Source organism: Mycteria americana, chromosome 18, assembly GCF_035582795.1.
Source record: "Mycteria americana isolate JAX WOST 10 ecotype Jacksonville Zoo and Gardens chromosome 18, USCA_MyAme_1.0, whole genome shotgun sequence".
In the NCBI taxonomy this organism is placed as follows: domain Eukaryota; kingdom Metazoa; phylum Chordata; class Aves; order Ciconiiformes; family Ciconiidae; genus Mycteria; species Mycteria americana.
Genome location: NC_134382.1, coordinates 5,627,250 through 5,641,707, shown reverse-complemented (window position 1 = coordinate 5,641,707; position 14,458 = coordinate 5,627,250). Strand labels below are relative to the sequence as shown.

The 14,458-nt window shown below is 40.0% G+C and overlaps 2 protein-coding genes across 5 annotated transcripts in view; one reads left to right on the top strand and one right to left on the bottom strand.

The window, feature by feature from the left end:
• Positions 1-14,458, bottom strand: part of MTOR (mechanistic target of rapamycin kinase) — a 68,131-nt gene that overhangs the window by 32,422 nt on the left and 21,251 nt on the right. The gene's annotated exons all lie outside the window — the stretch shown is intronic.
• ANGPTL7 (angiopoietin like 7) lies at positions 8,149-13,127 on the top strand. Its single transcript, XM_075520493.1, has 5 exons — positions 8,149-8,527; positions 10,323-10,423; positions 10,761-10,955; positions 11,760-11,958; positions 12,958-13,127. The coding sequence occupies exons 1-5, from the start codon at positions 8,149-8,151 to the stop codon at positions 13,125-13,127; spliced, it is 1,044 nt and encodes a 347-aa protein (XP_075376608.1).

The window sequence follows — 14,458 nt, the reverse complement described above, 5'->3', positions numbered from 1 at the left end:
GGCTAAGAATGCACCATAATCACAGTTCAAGACAACACGCACCCAAAAATGGGAAGCACCTGAAATACATCCATGCCTCTTTTTAGCCAGATGGTCAAAGAACATACTACCTCTATGCTTCCCGAAGGAAAGCTAGGCAGCAGTGCCTCATAAAAGTGATAAATGGCTGTCACATTTCATATCCTGATGATTTAAAGAGCCATTGGCAGACACATCACTTCCAGCATGTCAGACACTTAATTACTTCCAACTTATCTTTCTTGTCAATGCTTCCTGACAAAATTGGCCGTTATCTTTTATTCTTCAACAATTAGCACTGCTCTTTTGCTGATGCTCCCTGGTGCACTCAATCACTCTTTTTTTGTTTCGTACTTTTTCGGCTGTCCAAAGCAGAATTAAATGTTTCAAGCTGTCTATGGCTAGGTTTAAGCAAAGGGAGGGGAAGAAGGGAAGGGGAAGTAGAAAGACTTTGATTTAAAAGAATACACAGCAGTAGATATAATACTGCGTTGTCATTGTTAATCATAAATTACTCTCTTGTAACAAATGATCTAGTCCACACAGTGAGTAAAGACAGGTAATTTTGTGGACTGTCAGTGGATAAGCCACTGACTGGGAAATCTCCTGTCAATTATTTCATGTTTTCATGTACCACATTAAAATAGTGTATACACAAAATGGCGGGGGGGGGCCCAACAACATTCACTGCTTTGGCAGAAATAGACCTAAACACAGAGAAATACGACTATCAGGAAGAGTACAAAAATCCCTCCAGAGCAAGACTCATGCATCAAACTGGGCTTTATTAATATGGCTGAACGTTCACTGACTTATTTCTTCAGAGTAATAAAACCTTGGTAATCACTGCATCGTTTTGCTATTCAGTTTTACAAGCTAAGGGAAAAACAGTTGTGTGTGGATTAAGTTCTGATCTTGTGTTTTGGAGGTTTTCTTGTTTGTTTTGAAAGACCTCAGATTTCTGCTTTTTCTCATCTGCTGGATTCAGTGTGCTCTGAGCATTGGAAGTATATTAACAGTTCCCAGAAAAATCACTGCTACCACAGCTGACTGGAATATGTTTTCAACAGGCCCACAACTCTCTGCATACAAATTCTCTGAGAGTGGGCCTGCAGATTGTACTTCTCTTGGAAAAGCATTTCCACATGGAGTCCTGTTAACACATTCAAAATACATGTTTAGAAATCATGGCATTCTGGTGCTTCCCTACCCTTTCACCTTCCTACCATTAAGGCATTGTCCCTCTCCCTGCAGATCTGATGAGGCCTGTGCTCAGGCAGAATCTCCTTAAATTTTGTAACACTCTTAAAGCACTACAGAGCTGTTTTCTAGTTATCGTTCTGGAGACCAGACAGAATGAACAACACTACAGAAAAGCATCCAGGCACACAGAAGAGGCCCTGAAGGGCTAATATTCCAGCCAGGCAGACTTACTTGCCAGGGAGTTTTAGTCACAGCGTTGCTGCGGAAATCAGGGCAGTTCACTGGATTAGAATCAGGGGGATAGAGTTCCCCTTGTATCTAGAAAAAGATAACTACAAAATCTTTCTGGATTAAAGAAGAAGGTGGGAAAACATCTCTCAAGATAGAAACAATGCTGCTGGCTAACTCAGCAGACAGTAACTTAAGTCTTTGTTTACTGGGTGGTGTCCTTGCAGTTGTTCCTAATTCAGGATAATATGAAGTTTAATATTAACGGTGAAGATCAATTGTTCTCCATATCCACTGAGCACCAAGGGCAGAACATCTTCATCTGTTCATTTTTGTTTAGAAGCTAGAAAAAAGCCACCCTTACCACCTACTTTACTTGAAGGCTCAGCAGCAGGCCATAACAGATGACTACCGTGTCTCCTTACTTGGAAGTTTTTAGGTATAGGTTTGGTAGGCCATAGGTTATACACGTCATCTTCAGTAAGGGCCTAGGTATTCAGCTGTGCTGCTTGGTATGGACTGGCAGAGTCTTCCAGTATTAATGCTCAAGTAAAATATTTCAAAATTATGTATTTTAAATGCCACATGTACATACATAAAATCTTCTGGAACTATTTCAAGACAGAGCTGTCCTCGTGTTTGCAGGTAGACTATTAAAATGGGAGTCCACAGAAATAACAAGATTGCCTAAGTCATATCAACAAGATTGATATAGTTTGAACTAATGTACTAATTTCACTGTTTAATACCCACCATTTGATTTCACATCTTATGCAATAAACAGTAATTAGAAGAAACAACAAAACAACATTAAGATCCTTACACTTTCCTTCAAAATGAGGATTAATTAATTGCAAAACTGATTTTCATCAATGAAGTATTGTATGAGTTTGGCTCACCTGGACTCACTGCATCATTACATAATGCAGTACAGTAGAATTAAAATTTATGTCATTCACAATAACAAAAGCATTAATTCCTATATTCCGAGTGCACAATCCTCAGCAGCTGTAAGGGGCAGGTGGATAAGGAAATGAGACTGGCACAGAAAGCTTTGTGAGAAGACAGTTAAATCCAAGAGTATAGATAATTTTTCCCCCGTTTATTAATCAATATCTGCACCGTAGCCAGGATAATATCCAATCCTCCTGTCCAACTCTAATCTATTTGTAGCACTTGATCATGATGAGTGGGATATTAAAATGTGACAAGCCTTCTGGTGAAAAACATTTTGTAGGGATGGAATGACATAGTAATTGGAGAAAGTGACTACCCTTGGCAAACGCCCTGATACAAAAATCTTGGACAAAAATCTTACATCTTTGAATTTTATTAGTAGTGAAAAGTTACATAAACCTACTGTTTGATTATTAAGATATCAAACCAAAATGCAAGTCTTAGATGTGCAAAGGACTAAAATGTAGCACACTGAGCTAGAATCACAAAAAAGGACACTATTAAAGAGAAATATACTCCTATTGCTTGTATATTATAAAGGCTATTTAAACAGAAACCAGACATGAACTGGGAATGAAAAACAACTTTCCTGTCTTCAGCAGGAAGAGCACTCAAATGATGAGCTTTTCTCCTCCACAAACCCCAGGCATAAATGTTTAATGTTTAATAGAAATATTCTTTTATACAATGCTGGGAGCTTTCCAGTCTTCCATTATCTTCAAGGCTCTCTAACAATATTCTCTGTCACTCAAAATATATTAAATTTTGAAGAACTCAGAAGTAAGAGACTGGACCCTTCCCTATCTTCCCATAGGAACGAAAAGCTTTCTTTTAACAGAGCCTTTTCAGAAGATCCCAAGCCTACCTGTGAGGGAACACACACATTTCCTATTGCCAGAAAGCATCTCAAAATTTGGTAGAGAAACCTTATTTTTGCAATAAAGCAGCTTGTGTGTGAAGTCTAGGCAAGAAGCCAAACTCTTCTTTTTTTTTTTTAGTCTCCCCAAGTTTGTTTAAAAAGCTCTTCTATGTAACAGATTTTACCAACCTAGTCAGCCTGTTTTTCCTTCTGAAGAAGTGCTGAGTGCTTCTGGGATTAGAAGTGGAAGGCACTGCTACTTTGTGGATACTTTGGGGAACAGATAATCCTCTGGCACAAGGAATTGGCTTTGTTGGCCAGTTTCCCCAATTCTACAGTTTATTTGTATTCAGGCATCCCCGAGTCCTTGATTCAACAAACCTCAGAAAACAACCAATTGCCCCCCAAACAACTCCAAAAACCAAGGCATTTCCATCATGCCACTAAAAATTATTCCCATGCTGGGAACAAATATGTTTGAGAAACCAGTATCAGCAAAGAGCTGTTTTCAATAAACAGTTATCAGCAAAGAGCTGTTTTCAATAAACAGTTGTGATGATTGACTGCTTACAGGCCAGAGCAGCAGCCCCTTCAGCTTTTCACAGCAAGGCCGCACCACATTGCTCACAGGCATTAAAATCGGCCAAATTCCCAATCTGGATATAAATGCTTGCAAATTAAATAAAAACATTCATGAGCTTTGAAAGGAAAAGCAGTGAAAACCATTACAATAAAATTCTTAGCCAGCCCTGCTGCTCAGCCTGCAAAAGGTTTTCTATCACCTATTCTTTTTATTAACCAGATTCAGTAAAGACAGAGAAGAAAAATTGCCAATGAAGATATTTAGCAGAAAAAGGTGAAACAGAGCCAGAGTCTTTGTGTATTGGTTATGCAAAGGAAGGACACATTAAATAAAAAATAAATAACAAATTATTGTAGGAAGTATCAGTGTTTTGTTTCTCATTAGGCCCTCTCACTTTTTCCATCTGTTCCTATATAACTTCAGAGATTTACAATAATTATTGGCAGTAGACAACAATTTTATTTGACTTTACTAGGGATTTAGTCATTACTGTAAAGCTATAGCAGAGTGAATGTTAGAACATTTACGAGCATCTCCAAAGCCAGAGGTGAACAGTGTCACACTTCCTGGGAGGGGAAAGCAGTATTTCACAGAGCTTCGACAAAGTGTGGACTCCTGTGATCTGCCAGCAGAGAGCTGATGAGAGCCTTTGCCGTCTCAGCGAGCACTAGGAATGCTAGATTTGAAGCATTTGCTGGATGCACATTAAGGGTTTTGCAATGACTGGCTACCAAATAAATAGCCACAGGGCACTGAGCTTTTCTTCTTGACTCAGCTTCATATACACCTGCCAGAACAGCTTCCCAGAGAAGGTAGTCATTTAAACCCACCTCTGATTTAATCTGGCCCTCCAGGGACAAGAGATATCTGGTTCTAATCGAGTAATACTAATATACTTGAATTTGGTAACATCTACCAACATTATAAGCACAGGGTACATACTAACTGCAACCATATTTAGACTAAATTCTCCCAACCACTTCAAACCTACATCGTTAACAAAGTCAAAAAGGATTTGCCTCATGTTCTTGACTTTAGGATCTCATCTTTTTAGCTACCATGTAGCAGAATATTTCCACATACAAAACACAATGGAGGAAAACTAGGGCGATGTATTTCAGACCAAATGATACTTGATTTTTCTAACAGTATTGGGGGAAAGAAAAAAATACGACTAGGACCCACTCAGTAATCACAGAACTAGTTTCTCCCTAGCTATGCCTAAAACTATGCCTCTTTCCAAAATATAACAGGATCCTGAATTCAAGTTTTAACTACACCAGTACATAACAGTGGGACAGTTTCCTACAGACTGTCAACTTCTACAGCTGATCTAATCTGGCAATGACTAGCATCAGTAGCTGTTGCTGCCTAAGTGACTACACTCAGTTCTCCATGCAACAGAGAAAGATTCATCTTTCAAATACTCATAAAGAAGTCAAATTCCATTAAGACTAAGGTCTCTGCCAAGAGAGATCTGTCTGCCCAAATCTCTCTTAATGCTTCCTCAAAAGTAATGACAGATGGGAAGATTTGTGCTCTTTTCCATTCCTGCATAACATGTCTGTTGTCACTCCCTTACACAGAACAAAGTGAGGAAACAAAGTAGTATTATCTCCGTTTTAAAATGGGTAAATCAAAGTATGCAAAAGAAAGATGGCTTGCATTAGGATACACAAATCAGAGGCTGAACCCAAAATAAAACCCTGGCTGTCTCATTTCCAATTAGATACTCCAGTTTAGAGAGAGGATTTGGAGGCCCTTCTGCACTCTTTCGTAACATCTGTGTGCAACAGATAGTTTGGCTGAATCCTGGATCCTTCGAAAATTTGTATCAAGAGGGAATGCATGGACCTACAAGTGGCTCCCCTCTTCCACACCTGCCTCTCATGATGTGAGTGTGTGTGAAATTCAGACCGTACAAGACAGATAGAAGAGTTACAGTGAGTGAGAGCAGCAGCAGAATGGATCGAAGACCTATGTAACACAATGGGGGTGTTAGCAGGGTGGCTTTTTGGGGTGGAGAAGCCAGAGACTGGCCTGTTCTATTCTTTGTTCCAACTTCGACAAAAACACGTTTCTCATCACAGGAAGCCTGAGAAGAATTTGCCCCTGGGAATGACAGAAGCTCCAGCTGGAAGAGGGCTCAGACAGGATTAGAGGCAGAACAAAAAGGTCAGGCTTTCATCCGTGTGCAGTGGCACTTTCTGGTCTGAAGTATAAAAAGCAATTTTGCTATGGAAGGTTTCTGGAATGTCCATGACAGAAACATGACTGAAGCCTACGGTCTGCTGTGCAGGTATCCTCAGTACTTTAATCAAATTGTACTTGCCTATCTCTGGCAATGTCTCAGGTCACCAATACCACACAGTAGCCTCACCAGCTGGTACTACAGTGGTTTCTGCCCCAAGTACACCACACAAGCCATCACCACAACAAAACTCAAGACACTCACGTTGCCTGTTTGGAGGTGTCTAATTCTGACCTCCTCCAAAAGATCCCCTCTTCCTCCTCTAAGAAAATTCAGGTTTACAAAACATCTGTATTCATATTCTACCCCTTCAGTGCTTTGATACTTTCATCTTCCTAAATCTTTGCACCCTGTGGGGTCTCTCATTATTGTTTTGCAGAAAAACTATTAGCCAGCTGTGGTGCAAGTCAGAGGCAGAAATAAAGCATCTAGCAACAAGTGTAACAAAGCTAGGAGGAAGAGCAACTGCACTTCCTATTACTCTAAAAGTGGATGTCAGATCAGCAAGGCTTCTCTAATCTTTTCTAATTAAGCAGAAATCCTGCAGCCACTTTGGATCAGCAAAAGAAGTCTAGATGGGATAGCATGTCTCAGTTGGGTTTGTCCTCATTTTCTTTGTTAAAGGAGCAAGATTAGCTTTCTTTTGTTTTCTTGGACACCAAGAAGGTTTAATGGCATTTACCCCAGAAGCAGATACATGAGCTATTTACTCCTTCATTTGCATCTTATCTCTGCCAGTTACCCCAATCAGAAACTTAGCAGGAAGATGCAAGAACCCACCTGTTGGGCAATTACAGAGCAGCTGGCCTGTGGAGAAACAACTTATCCGTAAGGATCTAGAACAAAAGTTGCAGACCTTTCGCAAAAGGCTGCACCATTGCTGAAACAGCTCTACTTTGGGATCAAACAGCTATAATCAACTTTTGAACTGTTAAAAGATATAAAAGAGGAGACTGAAAGTCACTATCTCAGCCAGCTGATACTCGACCTACGCTCTGAATGTCTAAAGATTGAAGATTTACTCTTAAACCTACACTTTATGTTACTGTGTACATTTTAATTACCCATAGATTTTCCTCTCTTAAAATCCTGTTAATAAACTGGCCTCCGTAATACTGGAGCTAGACGAATCACATTGCCTGTAAAAAACCCATCTCCTGTCAGTTTTAAGTAGACTGTCTTTCTGCATTGCTTAATGTCCTTTTGCTTGTCCCCTGTGAGTAAACAGAGGCATGGGTTTTGACTCTCATTTTGCAGACTTCTTTCCATCCCACCCTCAGATATCTCATCTTTAAGAAGAACAGCACCAAATTCTACAAAACAAATAGTGCAGAGACACCAGAGTCCAGAGAGAGCAGGATTAGATGCTGAACTGATGAATTTGCTAAAATATCATCTAAATTAAGAAATATTGCAAGCATAGAGTTATGCCCTACAATTTCTGGGGAATGTATTAGTAGGACTTGTTGCAGCTAGGGCTGGCTACCTGCTAGGAAGATAACCTTCCTTGAACTTTTATAAACTCATCCTGTTTGGACAGCCTTTTCACATTCTGGACCTTTAATGCTCTGATGTTATTGAAGTGCCAGAACTAGTCACTGAGAGGGCTACAATCCAATAGGCAATAATTGCAGGAAACTCATTTCCTAGCTGTCTCCCACACCCCTTTCAAGACAGAACTGAGTGAAGTCTCTCCTGCTCTCCCCAACCTTTCTTGGCCGAAACCTGTTCCAATTTCACCCTGTAAACACCTGATATGAACAGATGAACTGGGAGGGGCCAGAAAGCTCTTCATAACTTCAGGGGGGTGGAGGTAAATGGAAAAATAGTATATAAGATGCTTTGAGACAGACTTCCAAAGTGCATAGACTCTGACAGGAGGGGTCTGAAAAAAAGCTACTTCTTCAGGCTCCACCTTCAGAGACTCACTTCATTGGAAGAAAGCTAGGTACCAGTCTGCTGTAGCACTTGCAGAAAGTTTCATACCTACCCCAGCTGCATTCAGACTACCCGCAGTCAGCTGGAAGTTTTCTGTTGCTGTAAGCAAAAATGCCAGCAAGATTCACTGCTCAGCTGGCATGGGTCTGCATTGTCACTGTGTCTATGGCAATCTATCCAGCACTGCTGCAGAAGCCTCCTAAAAGGAGAACAATCAATGGCAACACACAGTCCAGGATGACAGGCTGCTGCGATGAGATTAAGGAGCTCAAGTTGCAAGTAGCCAACCTGAGCAGAATGCTGCAGGAGCTGAGCAAGAAGCAGCAAGGTGACTGGGCGAACGTGGTCATGCAGGTGATGGAACTGGAAGGGAGCACCAAGCAGATGGAGTCCCGCCTCATTGATGCTGAGAGCAAATACTCCGAAATGAACAACCAGATAGATATCATGCAACTCCAGGCAGCTCAGACGGTCACACAAACTTCAGCTGGTAAGAAGGGAGTCACCAAGCTCCCAGATACACCTCTTAATGCACAAAATGAACTAATGACTAGTTCTTAATGCTAGCATGTCCCACTAATGTGATTAGCAAGTATGCATACTGAATACTTCTGCTTATAGTACTTCTGTAGGCAGGCGATCCTGAGAAAACTAGTTTGAATTTATCTGTCAAAAGTCCAAAGATCCAGCTGTATTTGAATATCTGTATGTCTGTTATCAGGGAGTGGAAAAACTGAACAGGTACTGAATTTGTACGGTGAGGAACTCAGTCTAACATTTCATTTTCTGACCACTACAGTACCAATCCAAAAAGAAAGGGAGCTGGCTTCATCAGGGAATGGCTCTGGCAGTAATATCCTCTGAGTTCACAGTGCTGACAGGGGACTAGAAGTTGGTAAAACAATTAGAAATGCTCTTCAAGCATTACTGGGTATTTGTAATTGTATCTTTATGACTCTCTCTGAACCAGAGTAAAAAAAGTGATTCATTATTTGAATGATAATTCTCAAAAATTCAAGGCTATAGATTATGCAAGATGCAAACTGTGATATAAGCCTAGCCAGAACACAGTTAAATTGTTCCAAATTCTCTCCTCCCTGAAGGAAAATTTCACTGCACACAGTGATTGCACAGGCCTGTACTAAACATGGAATGCAGGTGCATTTTGTAGGTCAGCTACTTGTAAAGCCAATTCTAGAAGAAAGTGTCATTTTTGTTGACTTTTCTCTTAACATGAAATTCACCACAACAAGCTTAAAACTTCCTTAAAAAGAGACTGCTGTTGTCTGGGATGACTGGGTTTGCCAAAAGACTTTGTTTGGATTTTTTTTTTTTTTTAATGCAAAGGAAAAACTTCTAAGTCTATTTACTAAATTCTTCTTACAAAAAGTTCCACTTGGCTAGTTTTGACACACCACTGTTTACAGTAGGTCTTAAACAACAGTTTTACCATAATGAATCTCTTTGGAGCTGTAGTAAAGGTTTGGAAAAAAATACAATAACACAGAAGAAACTGGCCCAGAAGGTATTTAAAACAGATACATCTCACCTCACCAGGTAAGAGACATTTAGTCTGTACTAAATTGAAAACTGTCAGAATGGATAAAGTCTTGCTTCAGCTAGTTTATCTTCCTCAGAAGAATAGCTGTGCATTTTACCATCTTCAAGTCAGCTCCTGCACAGGGAGGAAAGGAGGCTTGCAGAGACTGATAGATCGACTGCAGCTAAAAGCCACCATCCCTGTCACAGGCTCTAGTGCAAGAAGTGCTGAGCAAATATGCCTCATGCGCAAACTTAGCTAACCTGTTCAAGCACACAATCAAAACAGGCATCTGGCAGCGGGTCTAGCCATTCTATTAGATAAGCCTTTATTATTTGGGAGGGGGACAGCAAATGTATACCTTTTTACCTTCCAGCACAGACACATACAATAAGCAATGTGAAAAGGAAGCAGAGATGTTTCTTTGGATAGGAGAGGTAAAAAAACCCCCCAAAACAAGCAAAACACACACACACACACAAAAACAAACAAACCAAAAAACCCCACAAAACAAAACAAAAAAACCCTGCACAAAAAAACCCATCACAAAGTCCCCATGCTACAACCTCTTTTTCCAATGCATGTATTATCAAAACTAAACCATTTCAGGAAAACATTAGACTTGTGGGAAGTCTTCTTCACTTAATTACTCCTTGTATTACAAACTAAGCTTTACAGAAACCACACTTACAGGGAAGTTCTTCTTGCTGTTCAGATTCTTACTTTCTGGTTCTGATTCAAGTAGATGCTGTCTATGACTGCTCATCACTTTACCAGAGGAACTACCGAATCTCTGGTGTTTACAAGCTACCTTCTGATGAATTTCTGGGGAGTCCAGATCTGGAGGTAAGGATGTCAAGTGCACAATGTATATTACATGTCTTTCAAATATAATCAAGAAATACTTATCTACCACAGAGATGAAAAGAGCACATACTGAGTTATGATACCCTGCACTTTGAATCAGCATCTTTATGTAGGCAAACTTCAAGGAAGCAAAGAGTGTACGTTTAAGAGGGAAAACAGAAAGAGGGTTCATTTAATAATTTTTTTCCATGACTTTTAAACAAAATAGGGATTTCTTCAAGTTCTGAAATATGGAACAATGTCTTGTCTTGTGCTGAGAGAATTGAACCTTCTTAAGTCTACTGACAAGTAAACACTGCCTTTTTTCCTGTTCTAGGTGTTCTGTGACATGGAGACAGATGGAGGTGGCTGGACTATCATCCAAAGACGTAAAGTTGGTTTGACATCTTTCAATAGGGACTGGAAACAATACAGGGAAGGATTTGGCAATATTCGGGGAGATTTTTGGCTGGGAAATGAAAATATCTACCGACTTTCAAGACGCCCCACTGTTCTGCGAGTAGAGTTGGAGGTAATTAATAAGGTCTCAATTTCAGCAGCAAAAGATTTTTTTGTACAAAGTTATTCTCTAGTAGCAGATACCGTCTCCTATCTCTATAGATACATTCAAGGACAAGACAGAATTATGTTCTCCAGCAAGCAAGGTCAGTAGGACAACCTTATGTCTGCACACATATTGCGTCTTAGGCAACGTGTGGGGCTCTAGAAAATCCTGTGGAACCCACTGCAGACAGAGATCAAACTGCTGACCACCCCAGATTTAAAGATTCACAGAGATGTCCCGTAAAGTTTTAAAGACTCTGAGTCTTCTCCTTTTGCAGCACTTCCTTCCAGCCTGTGTACAAAAGAGTTTGCATTGTATTACCGCAAAACAATTTCTACAGTCTACTAAAGGCTTGGGTTTGACTTAGACTAGTTTATAGCTGGTACAATAGCTTTAAAGGATGGGATATGTATAATGGAAAAAGTGAGCTGAAAGGCTTTATATCTAAAAGTCACTCTTTCAGAGAGGAAAAAAAATTACTTGAGACAGCACACTATGAGACAAGGATATCGAATCACCAGGTTGCTGCACACCAGGTTTCCATACATATTGTTTAATACCAGTGCAGATAAGACTTGGAAATATGATGCTTTGCTCTGGAAAGTTTGTTTGCCTTAACAGATAAGTTTCTGCAGTCTGAGACAGAAAAAAACTCATGAAAAATCTAGGACTCAGAAAAGTTATGCAACATGCACTGTACATAACCATGGATGGGTGAGTCTTTTCATAACTTCTAATAGGACCTATTTCTTCTTCATTGTTCTGTGGCAGGACTGGGAAGGTAACATACGCTATGCACAATATAAGCAATTCACCCTGAGCAACGAAATAAATAGCTATCGTCTTTTTGTGGGTAACTACACTGGCAACACAGGGCGTGATTCCCTAAGGTACCACAACAACACAGCCTTCAGCACGAAGGACAAGGACAATGACAAGTGCGTGGATGACTGTGCCCAGTTCCGTAAAGGTAAAATATGCATAAACACCTTCCTGTCCTGAGAGAGCTGCCTGGGTAATTTGTAGAGAACCCAAGACTCCCTCTTTCCAAGTAACTAGTAAGTAGCATCTGGATGGCAAATCGAGGAAGAGGTGACCAATTCTGGAATACACACTTATCGGTTATGTGGGAAATCTGGCAGTTAAAACTGATATACAGATCCAGACTGTATGGTATAGACATCAGTACTCTTCAGCCCAGTATGTTATAGACATCAGTACATCCAGCCCATTATGCTCGTCTGCCAACCTGCCAGACTATCTCAGATGTCGATGCAATTCAGTGATGCAGGAAGTTATTCCTGTATATCTAGAATGTTTTTATTTTTTCTTATATTTTTATGAGGTTTCAAGTTCTAGTATTAAGGACTTGTAATTATTCTCCTATATTATTATCCTACACGCACCTCAAAGTTCAACCTGAATTCTTATCTTTACTCCTACTCTATTAAGAGCCTCTAATGAGGTTACTCTCTTCATTCAATTTATTATCTTTATATGAAGTCTGTCACAAAGATAATTGTCTTCACTGCATCTTGCCCTTTATTTTTAAATTTCCCCATTGTTGATATCAGTCTCAATAAAATAGTGCAGCTTACTTGCAGAGTCCAGAAACCTTTTAAACACCTTAACATGCCCAAGCTAAGAACCCAAATTCGTTTCCTATGCTAACTCTCAGAGTCAGAGACAGAAACATGTCAAGGAAATATCCTAAGAGGAATGAGCAACTAAATGAAAAGCTACTGAGCTAATTTGACTATGTAACTGTAAAGCCTTTATGTATTTAGTATCTATGTAAATTTTGAGTTTACCTGCAATCCCAGCTATTATGGCCATAGGCTCCAGGGATTAAATGATGCATTCTGGTCACTCTCCTCAGGAAAGAGCAATAATTCTTATTATTAATACAAAGCATACCTGTTTTAAGTAAATGGCTCACCAGGAATCTATTAATTTGTTTTCTGAACAGGTGGATATTGGTACAACTGCTGCACAGATTCCAATCTGAATGGGGTTTACTACCGCAAAGGAGAACACACCAAGAACATGGATGGCATCACCTGGTACGGATGGCATGGATCAACCTATTCATTGAAGAGAGTTGAGATGAAGATCCGGCCAGAGGATTTCAAGCCATAGAGGGAACCAATATTTGATTGCACAGCTACATGATGCCACTGCACAGAACATGGGCAACAGACAGCTCAAAATCAGAAAAATAATTGTTCATCTAATACGTGCGACAGCTACATACTGGCTACGTACACACACAAACACTAAGGCACACTAAGCACCAGTCACGGCCCCTAGTGTTATCGGGGTCAAACTTATGTCTTCCTCTTAAGGCTCTTTCCAAAGGGAAAAATACTGTGTTAGAATAGGTTACAACAGAATGCACTTACAGCACCTTCAGAAAACTTACTGGTGTGTTTTCAATAGCATTGTGACTAGTGGGTTGCCTTAGTATTAACCAGCTAGGCAGGGTCTGAAAAAAGAAAGCCTCCTTGTTGCCTTTCCTTCAGTGTCTAGAGTAAGCATTGCTGAGTAACTCCTTCCAAGAGGGACTCAAATCACAAAAATGACACTCGTTTCAAGCCAGAGGAATCAGGCAGAAGTGTCCCTGATGCACCTTTAGTGTATACTAAGTGGCTTACATTCCCACAGAGGAAAAAAAGGAAGCTCAAAAATTTTGGATTAATTACTATTGCCCAGGTTCTCTCCTGAATTTTTACTGCCATCTCCTGCTGCTGCCTCAAGTAAGTCCCCATAGAGGGTTGCGCCCAGCAGATAGTAACCCTGGAGGAAGGATTTGGCCCATATGCTCTGTGATGTTTATTCCTATCCACAGATCACCTAAAGGTTGATAAACTAGAAAGCAACTTTCTGGGCTGCCATCAAATTATGTTCAGGTTAGAACATAAGTGTGCTATATGTCAGTAAGACTAAGAGAACAACAGGTTAGCAAAAAAACCCAGACCCAGCCACCCAGCCAAAAAACTCAACTCCAACGCTTAAAACCACTGTATCCATGAGCAAAACACTAGTACACACCAGAGAATCAATAAGTGCCAAAAGTTATTCAAACATAAGGGAATCTTTGCTAGCATACCGTGCTGAGGAATACAAAAATCTGTTCTGAAGACCATCCCAATTACAAGTTACCTAGAGATGTTATATCAAATATCAGTATGTTTCTTCCTTACATAACAGAGTGTTAAAAATAACAGTTAAAGAAAGAGACTCCTCCTGTAGCCATACTGTTGTTTGAATATGTTGGAAAAGATAGTTAATATATCTATTTTTATTCACCTTAAAGAGAGTTTGAATCTAATTTAAATTGTTCAGTGTTGTGTGAAGGGGGAGATGAAGGTGTCTCGGGAATTGCCTTACATATGTTTGACTATTCATACTGTAAATTTCAACTGTGTGGAACTATAGTTGGAAATATTTTAACTGTGGTCTAGAAAATG

Coding starts and splice junctions, on each gene's coding strand:
- ANGPTL7 (XM_075520493.1), top strand. CDS start 8,149: ATGCCAGCAAGATTCACTGCTCAGCTGGCATGGGTCTGCATTGTCACT. Junction 8,528..10,322: donor GGTCACACAAACTTCAGCTG/GTAAGAAGGGAG, acceptor TGATTCAAGTAG/ATGCTGTCTATGACTGCTCA. Junction 10,956..11,759: donor TTCTGCGAGTAGAGTTGGAG/GTAATTAATAAG, acceptor GTTCTGTGGCAG/GACTGGGAAGGTAACATACG.